This window comes from Lampris incognitus, chromosome 12, assembly GCF_029633865.1.
Source record: "Lampris incognitus isolate fLamInc1 chromosome 12, fLamInc1.hap2, whole genome shotgun sequence".
Taxonomy (NCBI): Eukaryota; Metazoa; Chordata; class Actinopteri; order Lampriformes; family Lampridae; genus Lampris; species Lampris incognitus.
In genome coordinates this window covers 17,409,250-17,423,320 of record NC_079222.1, presented here as the reverse complement: position 1 = coordinate 17,423,320, position 14,071 = coordinate 17,409,250, and the positions used below count along the sequence as shown (strand labels likewise).

The 14,071-nt window shown below is 41.7% G+C and overlaps 1 protein-coding gene across 1 annotated transcript in view; it reads right to left on the bottom strand.

Annotated features, from left to right (window-relative positions):
• Positions 1 to 50: 50 nt before the first annotated feature.
• Positions 51 to 14,071, bottom strand: part of mtrex (Mtr4 exosome RNA helicase) — a 39,824-nt gene continuing 25,803 nt past the window's right edge. The window contains exons 22-27 of the mRNA XM_056290271.1: positions 10,920 to 11,083; positions 8,101 to 8,206; positions 4,408 to 4,464; positions 4,136 to 4,298; positions 1,078 to 1,182; positions 51 to 682 (exon numbers count right to left, since the gene is read on the bottom strand). Of these exons, the coding sequence (XP_056146246.1) occupies positions 630 to 682; positions 1,078 to 1,182; positions 4,136 to 4,298; positions 4,408 to 4,464; positions 8,101 to 8,206; positions 10,920 to 11,083 (648 nt within the window). The 3' untranslated portion in view covers positions 51 to 629. The remainder of the gene's footprint in view (positions 683 to 1,077; positions 1,183 to 4,135; positions 4,299 to 4,407; positions 4,465 to 8,100; positions 8,207 to 10,919; positions 11,084 to 14,071) is intronic.

The following is a 14,071-nucleotide window of genomic DNA, read 5'->3' as shown; positions in this document are numbered from 1 at the left end:
CACACACACACACACTAAAAAGGCACTATGGACATTTTTTTTAATTGAAATTGTATTTTCAATGTAAAGTTTATTGTGCTCTCTGAATGACAGCAAAACAAAAAAATAACTGTCATTTTGCTTATTAACATGAAAAGTAAAAATAAAGACAAAATGTGTCAAAAAAAACCATGAGCTCAAAATTAAAGCATGAATTACACTTTCATCTTTCTCCGCCACATCCATGGATTCATACGATGCACCGCTTTCCTTATTAACAAAAGAAATGAAAATCAGAGGAAAAGGCCCTCTGTTGCATTTGTGTTGATTGGGAGCATTGATTACAAAACGGCACTTTCTATTCTTTTCTTTTTTTTTCTTTCTCAGATGTCATAGTTATTACACACTACAGTTGACCTCTATCACAAACAGTCATCCAGGACTTTTGTGAACTCAGGGAGCCACTTGCCACCTGCCTAAACGAAGACTTTTCCCGTCAACATACATCTAAGTATGACGTTACACCATTGAGGCAGGAAGTCGTAATTATCTGAAGTGCCGATAGATGAGTTTGCCAACCGCTACGGTTTCAGTTAGAAATTATCATGGTCTTTGTTTAACTTCCTCCTTTTGTGTCAGGAGGCAAGGGATTATAGGTAAAGACTGGCAGCAAACACGATGTCCCTCTTGATCTTGGTTATTCCTGCAAAAACACACAAATGCATGTATGTGAAGACATTTTCCACAACAACATACAGCTAGCTGGTAACTACAAATAAAAAAAAAAGGTCAATAATAAGCAAGTGACTTTTATCCTTATAAAGCCATTGATAGCACATACTCTAAAATAACATAAACATATTCAAGAGTATGTTTGTATAGTCAAATAAAATGAGTCTTAACCTGGTCCTGACAGCTTATTAAATTCACCTGCTGTTCCAGTTATTCCTGCCTCGAATCAGGGACGTTCAAGACTTAGAACATCAATAGAATATATTTAACTGCTTGGCAGAAGAGAAAAGCCAGCAGAACCGGTGTTACCTGAGAACCACTGAACTAGACGGATCACTTTTACCGTGTCCTTGTGAGGTTTCTTACCCTCGGTAAACTTCGTCTCCAGTTCGGTGTTGCCAATAGCTTTGGCTGCAGAGGACATCTGTCTCAGTAACTCCTCCAGACGACGCATGCAGCGGATTATGCTACCTGCAGAAATGGAAATCCACTTAGTGTTTGGGTGTATGAACATTCAGTAAATGAAAAGGAATAATGTGGTGTAAAACCAATACTAATGCCAGGGTTAAATAATGAGCAATTGTAATTTGCAGGACGTCTGATGGGATAATATAAAGGTGGTGGCATTTCTTTACTGTTTGTGGTGGATGTATAAACTAGCATAAGGCCACTAACCTGCCACTTACAAGGAAGCGATCCATGATTTTCAAGCATTATGTCTATATTTAGGTTGTAGTGATAACAATTCATTAGCAGCCATGATACTGACCAGTCTTCCTCCATGTAGGGATGGGTACTGAAACCCGGCATTAAACGGGCACCGTTGCTAATTATTATAGACCATAGTATTGATTAGCTCCGAGGTTAATGGTTCTGATATTGGTATTGGAGAATTGAAGGAAACAAATTTCTTATTTATTTAGACTACATAAACATTATCTTGGGCCTATTATCTCAACCAACTCTGTTTCTAAACTGCAATAAGGTTAAGACATTTGTCTATGAGGCATTTTCGCTATTCCCAATCCAGAAGAGAGCTCTCTCTCTCTCTTATGTGTGAGCTGAGGGTGGGGCCAGCTCTCTGCCTTTCTCTCGGACGCAAGCACAAAAACACACACACACACACACACACACACACACACACACACACACACACACACACACACACACACACACACACACACAAGTCTTTTGCATGTAATGGCAGAAAAACGAGCAATATTTCGAAACATCTAATGAAGGCGCATCAAATACAGGCGGAGAAATGCACAGTTTTCGACTGCCTAGCTCGCAGTTCATCTCTCGTTGCCCCATCCACTGCAGGTATGTTTTTTTTTCTCTCCCTTTTTTCTCCCCAATTGTATCCGGCCAATTGCCCCACTCTTCTGAGCTGTCCTGGTTGCTGCTCCACCCCCTCCACCTCTGGGGAGGGCTGCAGACTACCACATGCCACCTCCGATAAATGTGGAGTCACCAGCTGCTTCTTTTCACCTGACAGTAAGGAGTTTCGCCAGGGGGACGTAGCATGTGGGAGGATCATGCTATTCCCCCTCCCCCCCAAACAGTCACCCCGACTGACCAGAGGAGGCGGTAGTGCAGCGACCAGGACACATACCCACATCCAGCTTCCCACCCGCAGACACGGCCAATTGTATCTGTAGGGACGCCCGATCAAGCCGGAGGTAACATGGGGATTCGATCCGGCGATCCCCGTGTTGATAGGCTATGGAATAGACCGCCACGCTACCCGGATGCTCCCCACCTCAGGTATGTTATGTGTGCTAGCAGCGTAGGGCCCATACAGAGTCAACTAAGTTATACAAACCTGTTAATGATTAAAAGTAACTCTCTGTCCAGACTTGAGAAAATAAAGCAACATTAATTCTGTTCTTAATTTTTTTTTCTCTTGAAAAAAACAAAAAACAAAACAAGAATAAAAACCGATAAGAGTACCGTTAAAGTACCGGATTGATAAGCAGTATCAGTGAGAGTAGTAGTACTCTCTCTTAACGATACCCATGCCTACATCCTTATCTCTGAAATGCCCCCAAAATTGTGCGGTTAACTGTCTGCCTGTGATGTCACTGGCTGGCAGTTCGTGGCATCCACCACAACATTGTATGTAGCGTTGTTATTTGCATTTTCCAATAGAATGTAGAATATTTTGGCGTAGCCCACTGAAGGCAGTGCCAAAACAGAAAGTAAAAGTTATTTTCCGCACAATTTCATTGGCATTTCAGAGACATGAAAATAGCAATTGTTTCCATTTGACATAAAAACTACTTGCGTCACCCTATTAAAATAAATAAACATGACCTCTACACATGCACATAAAGACAAAGTTTGAGTGGCTTCAAATAAGTCAGCCTAGTAGTCTCTTTTTCTGTGTTCCCCTTTGTTTTGACTTAAACGCTCTGATGTGCAGCCTTTTGCCCCAGCTTTGAGTTTAGCTTGTTGGCTAAAACAACTTGTTCAACTTGGTGAGACGACGGGTTCAACCTGGTGAGACGACGCTGTGAACGAACTAGTTCATTGGCTGCCTACAGGAACCTTGCAGAGACAGGACCGTCCAGGACCATCCAGGACCCTGACCGCCTTGCCTCTTTTTGATGTTTGCTCTTGAAATAATGTGTTAAATTAAAACAAGAGTCCTTTATGAAAAAGCATTCTCTCTTCTAGGGCGTTCTCTCTTCTAGGGAGGTGTTCCTTATCCGAAGCGAAGGTTTACGGACAGGATGTTGTGTTGCTGTAAAGCCCACTGAGGCAAATGTCTAATTTGTGATAATGGGCTACACAAATACAATTGGCTTTACTTCTACTCCTCAGGAGTAGAGAAACACTTAACACAAGAACGACCTACGCCGTCATTTTGACAGTTTTGAATTTTCAAAGTTTAATAACTTTGAGGGGAAAAAAGGATTCAGACCTGCCGCTCCCTGAATGCTCCTAAAATTGCATATATTTGCATTAAAATTTGTTTTTTACCACCCATGGTCGCTCTAGTAGTTTTTAAGGTCCAGTCGTTGTTTGGGACTGTTTCAATGGTCGTTTTCAGTTCTTTTTTTTACATTTCACGTTTTATAGGCCTTGTTATGTTTGTTAGATTATTATGTGTTTTCCGTTTTGTTTTTCAGGTAATATTTTAAATTTTGCTATTCAAGTTCAACCATGTATCTCTGAAGTTAAAATTGTTTAAAAATAGTTTTATAGTTGTTAAAATGTTAATTTTGGTGTCAGTCATTTCCTAACAGACATACTAACATATGCAATGCATTAATATCTCAATTGGGCATTTATCTTGACAGAATACAGAGTTTAAAAACCATGGTTGCTTTAGGTAGGAACGAAATCCTGGTCATTCTAGTGTTAAGGAGATCTGACTTTCTGTGACAGCTGTCAGTGGTCAATAAAATTAATAGAAAACCTTCAAAGACGTCTGTCATCTTGCAGATCTGAGAAAACGAAGCGCCATTGGCCCAGGTGTAGACCACGTCCATCAAGTGTGGCTTAAACTTGCTGAGATAGCTCTCCTCGTCCACCTCCACCTTGGCATCTGCCGACACCTTGGCGATGCGCTTTGCATACTCCTGATAAGGATAAACACAGGATTTTGCAACAAATTCAAAATTATTTAACACAAGAAAAACCAGCCTGACCGTCAGATGAACTTTATGGGATAGGGCTGTTTTGAGTTACCTGCATTTGTCTGAAGGGTCTAGCGAGCTGCTCCGTCAGTTTTGGCATCTCACTGGCCTGAAAAAGAACACAGCACTATTATTACCTCGGAAATCACTCTGAATGACCTGGCAACTATTGGATTCTTACAATAGTCTTATGATTATGACATACGGATTTTTTTTTCCTCAAGGTAAGCAAAAAAAAGCACAAAGGCTGAGATATTTCCTGAACCCTAGTCCTAATACTCTGTTTTTCCACACATTAGGCTTTTTAAATCAGCCTCCTACTGTGTCTTTTTATGGGCATCTCAATGGATGCCAACAGATTTGCATGTACTCTCAAAGTTTGCTGTGCACTTAATTCCTCACTTTTATTTAAAGCACATAGTAAGGCTCCAACAGCAAGTCAACTGACTGCAACTAGTTTCTCTAGTCTATCTACTGGGTACTCCAGGGAATCCAACAGACCACTGCCAATGTTCACAATCATTTCTTTTTCTTGTTTTTTTTTTTTCCTCCCCAATTGTATCTGGCCAATTACCCCACTCTTCCGAGCTGTCCCTGTCCCTGTCTCTGCTCCACCCCCACCCCCCTGCCCCCGCTGATCTGAGGAGGGCTGCAGACTACCACATGCCTCCTCCGATACATGTGGAGTCGCCAGCCGCTTCTTTCACCTGACAGTGAGGAGATTCACCAGGGGGAAGTAGTGCGTGGGAGGATCATGCTATTCCCCACAGTTCCCCCTCCCCGCGAACAGGTGCCCCGACCGACCAGAGGAGGTGATAGTGCAGCGACCAGGACACCTGCAGACACGGCCAATTGTGTCTGTAGGGACGCCTCACCAAGCCGGGAGGTAACACAGGGATTCGAACCAGCGATCCCCTGGTTGGTAGGCAACAGAATAGACCACCATGCTATCCGGATAACAACAATCATTTCTACATCATGGCAGGAAATATATATACTGGTCAATACCTGCCATCTTCCAGTCCCCTCTCAGTAAATAATGTGAAAAAAATATACAAAACCTGAAGGGAGCAACTAATCCATGACACTAACAAACGGAAATTACTTAAGTGCTGTTGAGGGCATCCCCTTACTTAAGTGCTGTTGAGGGTATCCCCTGTGAATGGTTTTCACTAGGACACTGAAGTCTGCCCTTTCCTCCCACACATACAGTGCATCCGGAAAGTATTCACACCCCTTCACTTTCCCCACATTTTGTTATGTTACAGCCTTATTCCAAAATGGATTAAATTCCTTTTTTTTCTCATCAATCTACATACAATACCCCATAATGACAACATGAAAAAGGTTTTGTAGAAATTTTTGCAAATTTATTAAAAATAAAAAACTGAAATATTGCATGTACATAAGTATTCACACCCTTTACTCAGTACTTGGTTGAGGCACCCTTGGCAGCGATTACAGCCTCAAGTCTTCTTGGGTATGAAGCTACAAGCTTGGCACACCTATATTTGGGGTATTTCTCCCATTCTTCTCTGCAGATCCTCTCGAGCTCTGTAAGGTTAGATGGGGAGCGTCGCTGCACAGCTACTTTCAGGTCTTTCCAGAGACGTTCAATGGGGTTCAAGTCTGGGCTCTGGCTGGGCCACTCAAGGACATTCACAGTCTTGTCCCAAAGCCACCCCTTCGTTGTCTTGGCTGTGTGCTTAGGGTCGTTGTCGTGTTGAAAGGTAAACCTTCGCCCCAGTCTGAGGTCCTGAGAGCTCTGGAGCAGGTTTTCATCAAGGATCTCTCTGTACTTTGCTCCATTCATCTCTCCCTCGATCCTGACTAGTCTCCCAGTTCCTGCTGCTGAAAAACATCCCCACAGCATGATGCTGCCACCACCATGCTTCACTGTAGGGATGGTATTAGCAAGGTGAGGAGAGGTGCCTGGTTTCCTCCAGACGTGGCGTTTGGCATTCAGGCCAAAGAGTTCAATCTTGGTTTCATCAGACCAGAGAATCTTGTTTCTCATGGTCTGAGAGTCCTTTAGGTGCTTTCTGGCAAACTCCAAGCGGGCTGTCATGTGCCTTTTACTGAGCAGAGGCTTCCGCCTGGCCACTCTACCATAAAGGCCTGATTGGTGGAGTGCTGCAGAGATGGTTGTCCTTCTGGAAGGTTCTCCCATCTCCACAGAGGAACGCTGGAGCTCTGTCAGAGTGACCATCGGGTTCTTGGTCACCTCCCTGACCAATGCCCTTCTCCCCCGATTGCTCAGTTTGGCTGGGGGGCCAGCTCTAGAAAGAGACCTGGTGGATCCAAACGTCTTCCATTTACGAAGGATGGAGACCACTGTGCTCTTCGGGACCTTCAAAGCTGTAGAAATTTTTTTGTACCCTTCTACAGATCTGTGCCTCGATACAATCCTGTTTCGGGGGTCCACAGACAATTCCTTTGACTTCATGGCTTGGTTTCTGCTCTGACATGCACTGTCAACAGTGGGACCTTATATAGACAGGTGTGTGCCTTGCCCAATCAATTGAATTTACTACGGGTGGATTCCAATCAAGATGTAGAAACATCTCAAGGATGATCAGTGGAAACAGGATGAACCTGAGCTCAATTTCAGTGTCATAGCAAAGGGTGTGAATACTCATGTACAGGCAATATTTCAGTTTTTTATTTTTAATAAATTTCTACAAAACCTTTTTCACATTGTCATTATGGGGTATTGTGTGCAGATTGATGAGAAAAAAAAGGAATTTAATCCATTTTGGAATAAGGCTGTAACATAACAAAATGTGGGGAAAGTGAAGGGGTGTGAATACTTTCCGGCTGCACTGTATGTTGACAAAATATGGCCGACTATGAAAGCAAGTAATACATGGCCAATCAATGCATCACACTGCCTGAGCTGATGGTTGAGATGGACTCTTGACCTGGCAGGTTAGTGATGCTACAACATTGCCAGGAATTCTTGCTCTCTGCTCTGTACTATTTGTATTTTGATTTCTATAAGGGGACCGAAATTCTCTACAACTTCTTTTGCACATGTTGGGGAAAAAAAACAAAACAAAAAATCCCCATGACACACACCCAGGATACTCTCGTGTCTCAACATGCAAATGCAATGCAAAACACATACAGGTTGGAAAGTTTGCTGTAAAACTGCGTAGTGGCAGATAGACTTGCTGGTTTACGTCAGGCAGCAGCTGAGCTGTACTGAAGTACAACGCCACAGTGGCCCTTGTATGGGCATGGCGGTCTGAGACAGCTGCATTTCTAATGCCTCTGCTGACAGAGGGAGGGGGTGAAATCAAGAAGAAAGAACAAGAGACAGAGAGAATGAGTGAGTGAGACAGAGCAAAAGGGAACACACACACACAAAGAGAAAGGAGCCAAAGAGCTTCTATCAGACTAAGGCCTCAGTCTGACAATGCGAGATGATTAATTTTAAGGTCGAATTTGTTCTGTTGTGAGGATCGAGCTGATGTGAAGCCAAAGAAAAGGTTTGCTAAACCATCTGACACTGGATTGCCTCATTGAGAGAACAGGCTTCATTAGGCAAAACAAACACTCTTGAAACTCAAGTTTCTGTTTTGGTTGCAGTGAATGAGCAAAAGCCAAGAATGCATTTAGAGCTCAACTGCATGGGAATAGGAGTGGGATGTTTATCCCAAAGTGGAGGGAAAGGCTCAATATATGTTTGTATGGAGAATTTGGGGAGTTAAGATTGTGCATGCATGTGTCTGTGTGTTCATACATTCTCCTGGAACACAAAGCAGGACAGCAGGGCAGTGGATTGTTCTGCTGTCAGATCATTGAAGAGCCCATTGAACATCATCTCTGTCAAGAGCAGCTCATCAGCACTGTAAGGACACAGGCACACAAATAAAGAATTTACACAATATACAAATCAACAGAAATACATGCTCATCCTAGTTCAAAACTATAGGGTCCAGTTGCAGATCCTGTGTAATCTTAACTTGAATCAAGACCAGCGCTAACCACTGGACACGGTCGCCCAGTGGTTAGCGCTGTCGCCTCACAGCAAGAAGGTCCTGGATTCGAACCCAGCGGTTGTCCAACCTTGGGGGTCATCTCAAGTCGTCCTCTGTGTGGCGTCTGCATGATCTCCCATGTCAGCGGTGGGTTTTCTCTGGGGGCTCCGGTTTCCCCCATCATCAAAAGAAACATGCATGTTAGGGTTTATACTCCTGTCTGTGCCCTTGACCAAGGCATGGCAAGACGAACTGGAGTTGGTCTCCGGGCGCTGCACGGTGGCTGCCCACTGCTCCTAGCTAGCCAGCTAGGATGGGTTAAATGCAGAGCATAATTTCCCTATGGGGATTAATAAAGTATATCAAGTTTAGACTATGCAGGATCTGACACAACTGGACCTTCTAGTTTTGAACTAGGATGAGCTGCACCAACATTTGAACCCGAATTTGATCTGTTCCATGGCAAATGATTGAATACCACTGACTATCTCCCAAATGAGTTTCTTGAGGGAAGAGATTCAATATTATACCTGATGCCAAGTGGAAACTATTGGAATGTCAAAATCCCAGAATCGCTGTACCACTCACACTATACAACATTGTCTTGAAATCTGTCTTCTTTTTTTTTTTTTTGGATTTTTCTCCCCAGTTGAACTTGGCCAACTACCCCACTCTTCTGAGCCATCCCGGTCGCTGCTCCATCCCCTCTGCTGATCTGGGAAGGGCTGCAGACTACCACGTGCCTCCTCCAATACATGTGGAATTGCCAGCCGCTTCTTTTCACCTGACAGTAAGGAGTTTCGCCAGGGGGACGTAGCACGTGGGAGGATCACGCTATTACCCCAGTTCCCCCTCCCTCCTGAACAGGTGCCCCGACCGACCAGAGGAGGCAATAGTGCAGCAACCAGGACACATACCCACATCCAGCTTCCCACACGCAGACATGGCCAATTGTGTCTGCAGGGACACCCGACTAAGCCGGAGGTAACATGGGGATTCAAACCAGTGATCGCTGTGTTGGTAGGCAACGGAATAGACCGCTACATCACCCAGACGCCAAAATCTGTCTTCGTGTTGGTGCACACACTACACAATCTATCACGGACAAGGTTTACAAATTACCAGGGTTGAAATAAGTCAATTAGTTGATCAACAGATAACTGATTATAATTTTGTTAACTGATTTATCATTATAGCCCTCTATCAAGTAAAAATATCAAGTGTTTGCTGGTTACAGCTTCACTGAGTCTAAGATTTGCTTGCCTTTCTCCGATTCATATTATAAAATGAACACTAATGAGTATTTTAGTTAACCTGCTCAACGATCTGCTCCAGAACTCCAGTCTCATGAAAACATATGGGATTTATCAGATGCGGAAGAGCAGCTTGCCGTTCAAGTTGTTATTGCAAATATTTATGCCGATAATCGGGCAAAGAGGAGAAAAAAAGTAAAACATGATGGAGAAGCAATGACTGTCTGTGTTTTGAAGTTGTTCTCGCCTCGCCCCCGGTTTCCTCTTGTTCTCTCTTTGGCTATTGCACATCACTATTCTCAGATATACTCACACAACAAGATTTGTTGCAGAGAAATTGATGCTTGAAAATGTCGGCGCATCTGGGATGGGTTACAGACTTGGTCAGGACTCATCTCTGAACTGCTCATACTAACAGCGTCAGAGACTGTGTCTGTTACATTCTGATACACTCAAATCTTTCAGAAAATTGGTAAGATGGTGCTGAGAAGGCAGACGCGATCAAGATAAGGTAAGTTCCAAATTAAATCGCATTCGCAGAAGAAAAAAACCCAAGCAATTTGTTATTTTACAAAAATATTATACTTTTGACATTTATAGCCTCTGTTCAACAGGAAAATAAAGTAGGCATGAAACAGAGGATGAAGGGAGAACAGAATATGTGCAGAAAGGGTCCTGTGGCCGCATTTGAACGCAGGACACGGCAATTAGACCTGAGTCTACATGGTACACGCTTAAATGGCTGAGTCACCTGGATGCCCCGAGCAATTATGTTCTTATGGGAAAAGCTACTTAAGAGCTGGCTTGGCTGGCCTTGGTCTGGCAGAGAAAGCAGATGTTTGTTTAGGGTAGGTTGCCTTTTTTCTTGACACAATGGCCACAATAGACTTTCATCAATACAGCTGTACGCCTTCACAATGATTCATCACCTTTTGGCCTGCCTTGTGAGGGATAAGTAGTACGCTATGGGTGTGCCAGTGATTTCCTCAAACAGGCACCTCTCTGTGTAGACGCTTTGTTGAATTAGGGCCATGACACTTCAAGAAGACTAAACTTCCTGCACTGCTTAGATCCACAGTGATGGACATAAGACCGAACTACAATGACACTGAAGCTATGCCGCAATTAAAGCCTAATCAGGAACACCTCCCACAAAAATAAAAACCCATCAACTTCCACGATATAACATAGGAATGAATGAGGTCTCTTGCTTTTTGGTCCGTTTGCATTTCAAACGGACCAAATCACACATTTAAATGTGTGATTTAAATGTTCAAGGTGATTATTTCATATGAGCTATGAGGGTTGGGTGGTGTGTCCTTTCCTACCTGTTAATTTCACAGGCAACTCGTCCCTTAATTTCGATGACATCAGAGGGTGTGGCAAAGCCAAGCCGTCGCAGGACTCTCTTTCTACACTTCAGTTTGTCCATTTGCAGAACGGTCCGTGCCTTTCTCAGCTCTAGTTTGGCTGATTTTACTTCTGCAGCGATCTTAAGTGCATATGAGGTCCATATACATACACACAAATACAGAAAAAAAACAATTAAAGGTTAGTAAGAGAATGAGATGAGAGAATCAGTTTATCATTAACAAATTAATTAAACCATCTGTCCTACATGCAAAAATACAGTGGAAGAGCATAATGGAAAGAGATGTAAACATGTTGTAGTACAGTTATGTTAAAGAAGAAGAGTTTATTCGTGGATTTGTGGAGGGGAGCAATTTTATTTTGCTTGGGGAAGAAAGGTGGGTGATGTTAGAGTTTGGTTAAATGGTGTAGTGTGTGGGGTAAGATGTATTGGAGATGGTATATGTATTTTTTTTTATTTCTTTGAATTGGTAGGGGGCCTGTAAGCTGGAAGCCATGCCAAAGCCTACATGTTACCTCACTATTTTCTGTCTTGTCTATCTGTGTTTTAATATTTTATTTCTTTGATTTGGTGAGGGCCTGTTGGCTGGAAGCCATGCCAAAGCCTGCAGGTTATATTACTATTTTCTGTCTTGTCTGGGGTTTTTTTCCTTCCCCCTTTTCCTTCCCCCTTTTTCTCCCTATCACATGCCCCATCCAACACATGAGGAGTCGCCAGCTGCTTCTTTTCAGCTGACAGTGAGGAGTTTCGCCAGGGGGATGTAGTGTGTGAGAGGATCACAGCTTTCATTTCCATATTAGTTTAAAATATGTATGTTGTATTGTAATTATATATATATATATATATATATATATATATATATATATATATATATATATATATATATATATATATATATATATATATATATATATTTATAAAAAGAACAGCTTTCCCCCCAGAGATCGGTGGTTCAAACCCCGGTTGAGACGAGTTTCCAGTAAGGGTCCGTAAGAGTCTTAGATATATATCGTGTTGGATAAAAGCATCTGATAAATGAAATTGTAAATTCCTTTTAACTGACTGTATACAATCAGTGTTTGATACAGTGATCCAACAATCACTGCTTAGCAACTGTCTGTTCTTCTTCTGGCACTAAGTTCCAGCATTGCTCCAGTACATCACTAAGTGCACTAGGGATCCGTTTTGATGCAACGTAGGGTAGGGTAGGGAAGGGTAGGGTAGGGTAGGGTGAAAAGGTGCTTGGGAGGGCAAAAGAGAATGACTTTGTAAGAAGTGATTAGAAGGCAATGTTTTTTCTTTCATTTATATCCCCAAACAAAAATCTGTAATTCAGAAGTGCTTTCAATGGATGAAACTTTATGGAAGACCACACTTACAACTTTATGAAACAGCCACTGACACTATATATACTATATATCCAGTTAGTCAAGTACATTTTCTATGAGACTAACTGGATTATTTTTCCCCTTATTTGTTGAGCACTATCCCTACCATTGAGTGTTTCTTTTAACAAAGTTTTTTTAGATATATAAATATATATGTATGATCAGTGGTAAATAAGCAACCATTAGCTTTGTCTGTTTACTCTGTTGAAGTGACGACGAAATTTACACAAATTCCCAATAGAAGTGGAGTGATCTTGAGTTTGTATCTTTTTTGTATTTTTTGTTTTATTTTTCATTATTATTATTATTGTTGTATTATTATCTTATGATTATGACTGTTATTGTTTTTTGTATTTTTTTGTTTGTTTGTATCTTGAGTTTTTCAGACACAGCAACAGTAACTAAGTGACGCAGGAGAAATTTTGCAAATTTCAAGATTGAAATAACTAAGGGTGGCCTTCTCTGTCCAAACACTTGAGTTGACATCTGCCAATACACATGCATGCTTTCTCTCTCCTCAGCTAAGTCCTTTATCCACTTTATCTTCAACCCCTAATCATTATAACATGCCTCAGTGCCAAAGGAAACACATACAGATCGCAAAAACAGGTGCTTCCTATTAAATGTCAAAGTTGGCCTGAAAAAGTAGGCTCGGTACTTTATACTGAGGTAGGAACACTTTATTCTAGTGCACCAACTAAAAAACAACGAAGACGCCACCAGCTCTGAGAAGATGCTACCTAGCTGCCCAAGTGTGCAGCTTGCATCAGTTTTTGCCTTACTATGCTAAACTAAGATAAACTAAGATAAGCTAAACTAAGATAAGGTGCAGTGGGTATCACTCATTAGCATTTGAATGTGATCCATACATAATCTCTTCAGCAAAGCAAACAAGGTAGTCAAGCTGTGGCAATAAGTGGAGTGGGTGAAGGTGTACTGTGAATGGAAGTGAGGTCAAAGTGGACCGTTGCTGAGATGACACTAAGGCTTAGCTAACCCCAGATGGCCTTCCAGGGATTGGAGAGACACTAATAGAAGAGCAGGCTAATCTTAATTCTTTTACTGTACCCATCAATCAGAGTAATTTGGTTTACAAAGAATAAAATGATTTACACTGTAAATCCTGAACAAACTCAAATAAAAAAACAATTTCTTTTTGTAAATGATCAACTGTTACTATTAAAGAAACATTTTGGAGAAAATCCCATTTAGATGTTTTGAATCTCCTATCTTGTGTCCACTTAATTGCCTAAATAGGGAATGAAGTCTTTTTTAACTGAATTACAGTTGCTTATATCAAGATCAGTGCAGGCTGCTAGCCACAGGTATGGAGTTAAGTGAGATCAAGAACAAATACATGTCTCCTATTTAGACTTTCTATTGTGCTCCAACCTTGTTCTTAAAGTTAAATGTCTGTCAGCCCACTTGCATATATTTAAAGATTGAACAATGAAAACATCTGCACAACTGTTCAACCTTTTAGCAGGTACAGTGGAGAATAAGTTTGACAAGTAATTTTTTTTTTAAACTCATGGAAAAAAATCAAAAAGATCTGGTCTGACAAAGATCTTTTGATCGAAACATATAGATAAATATGCAGTGATGTTCTTGCAATGCAGCGTTGCATTTTTTTAAACATCTGTAAAGATTAAAATTCAGCAAAAAACAACAACACATTTTTCTCCTCATCTATATACTAATCAATATATAAATATCAAAT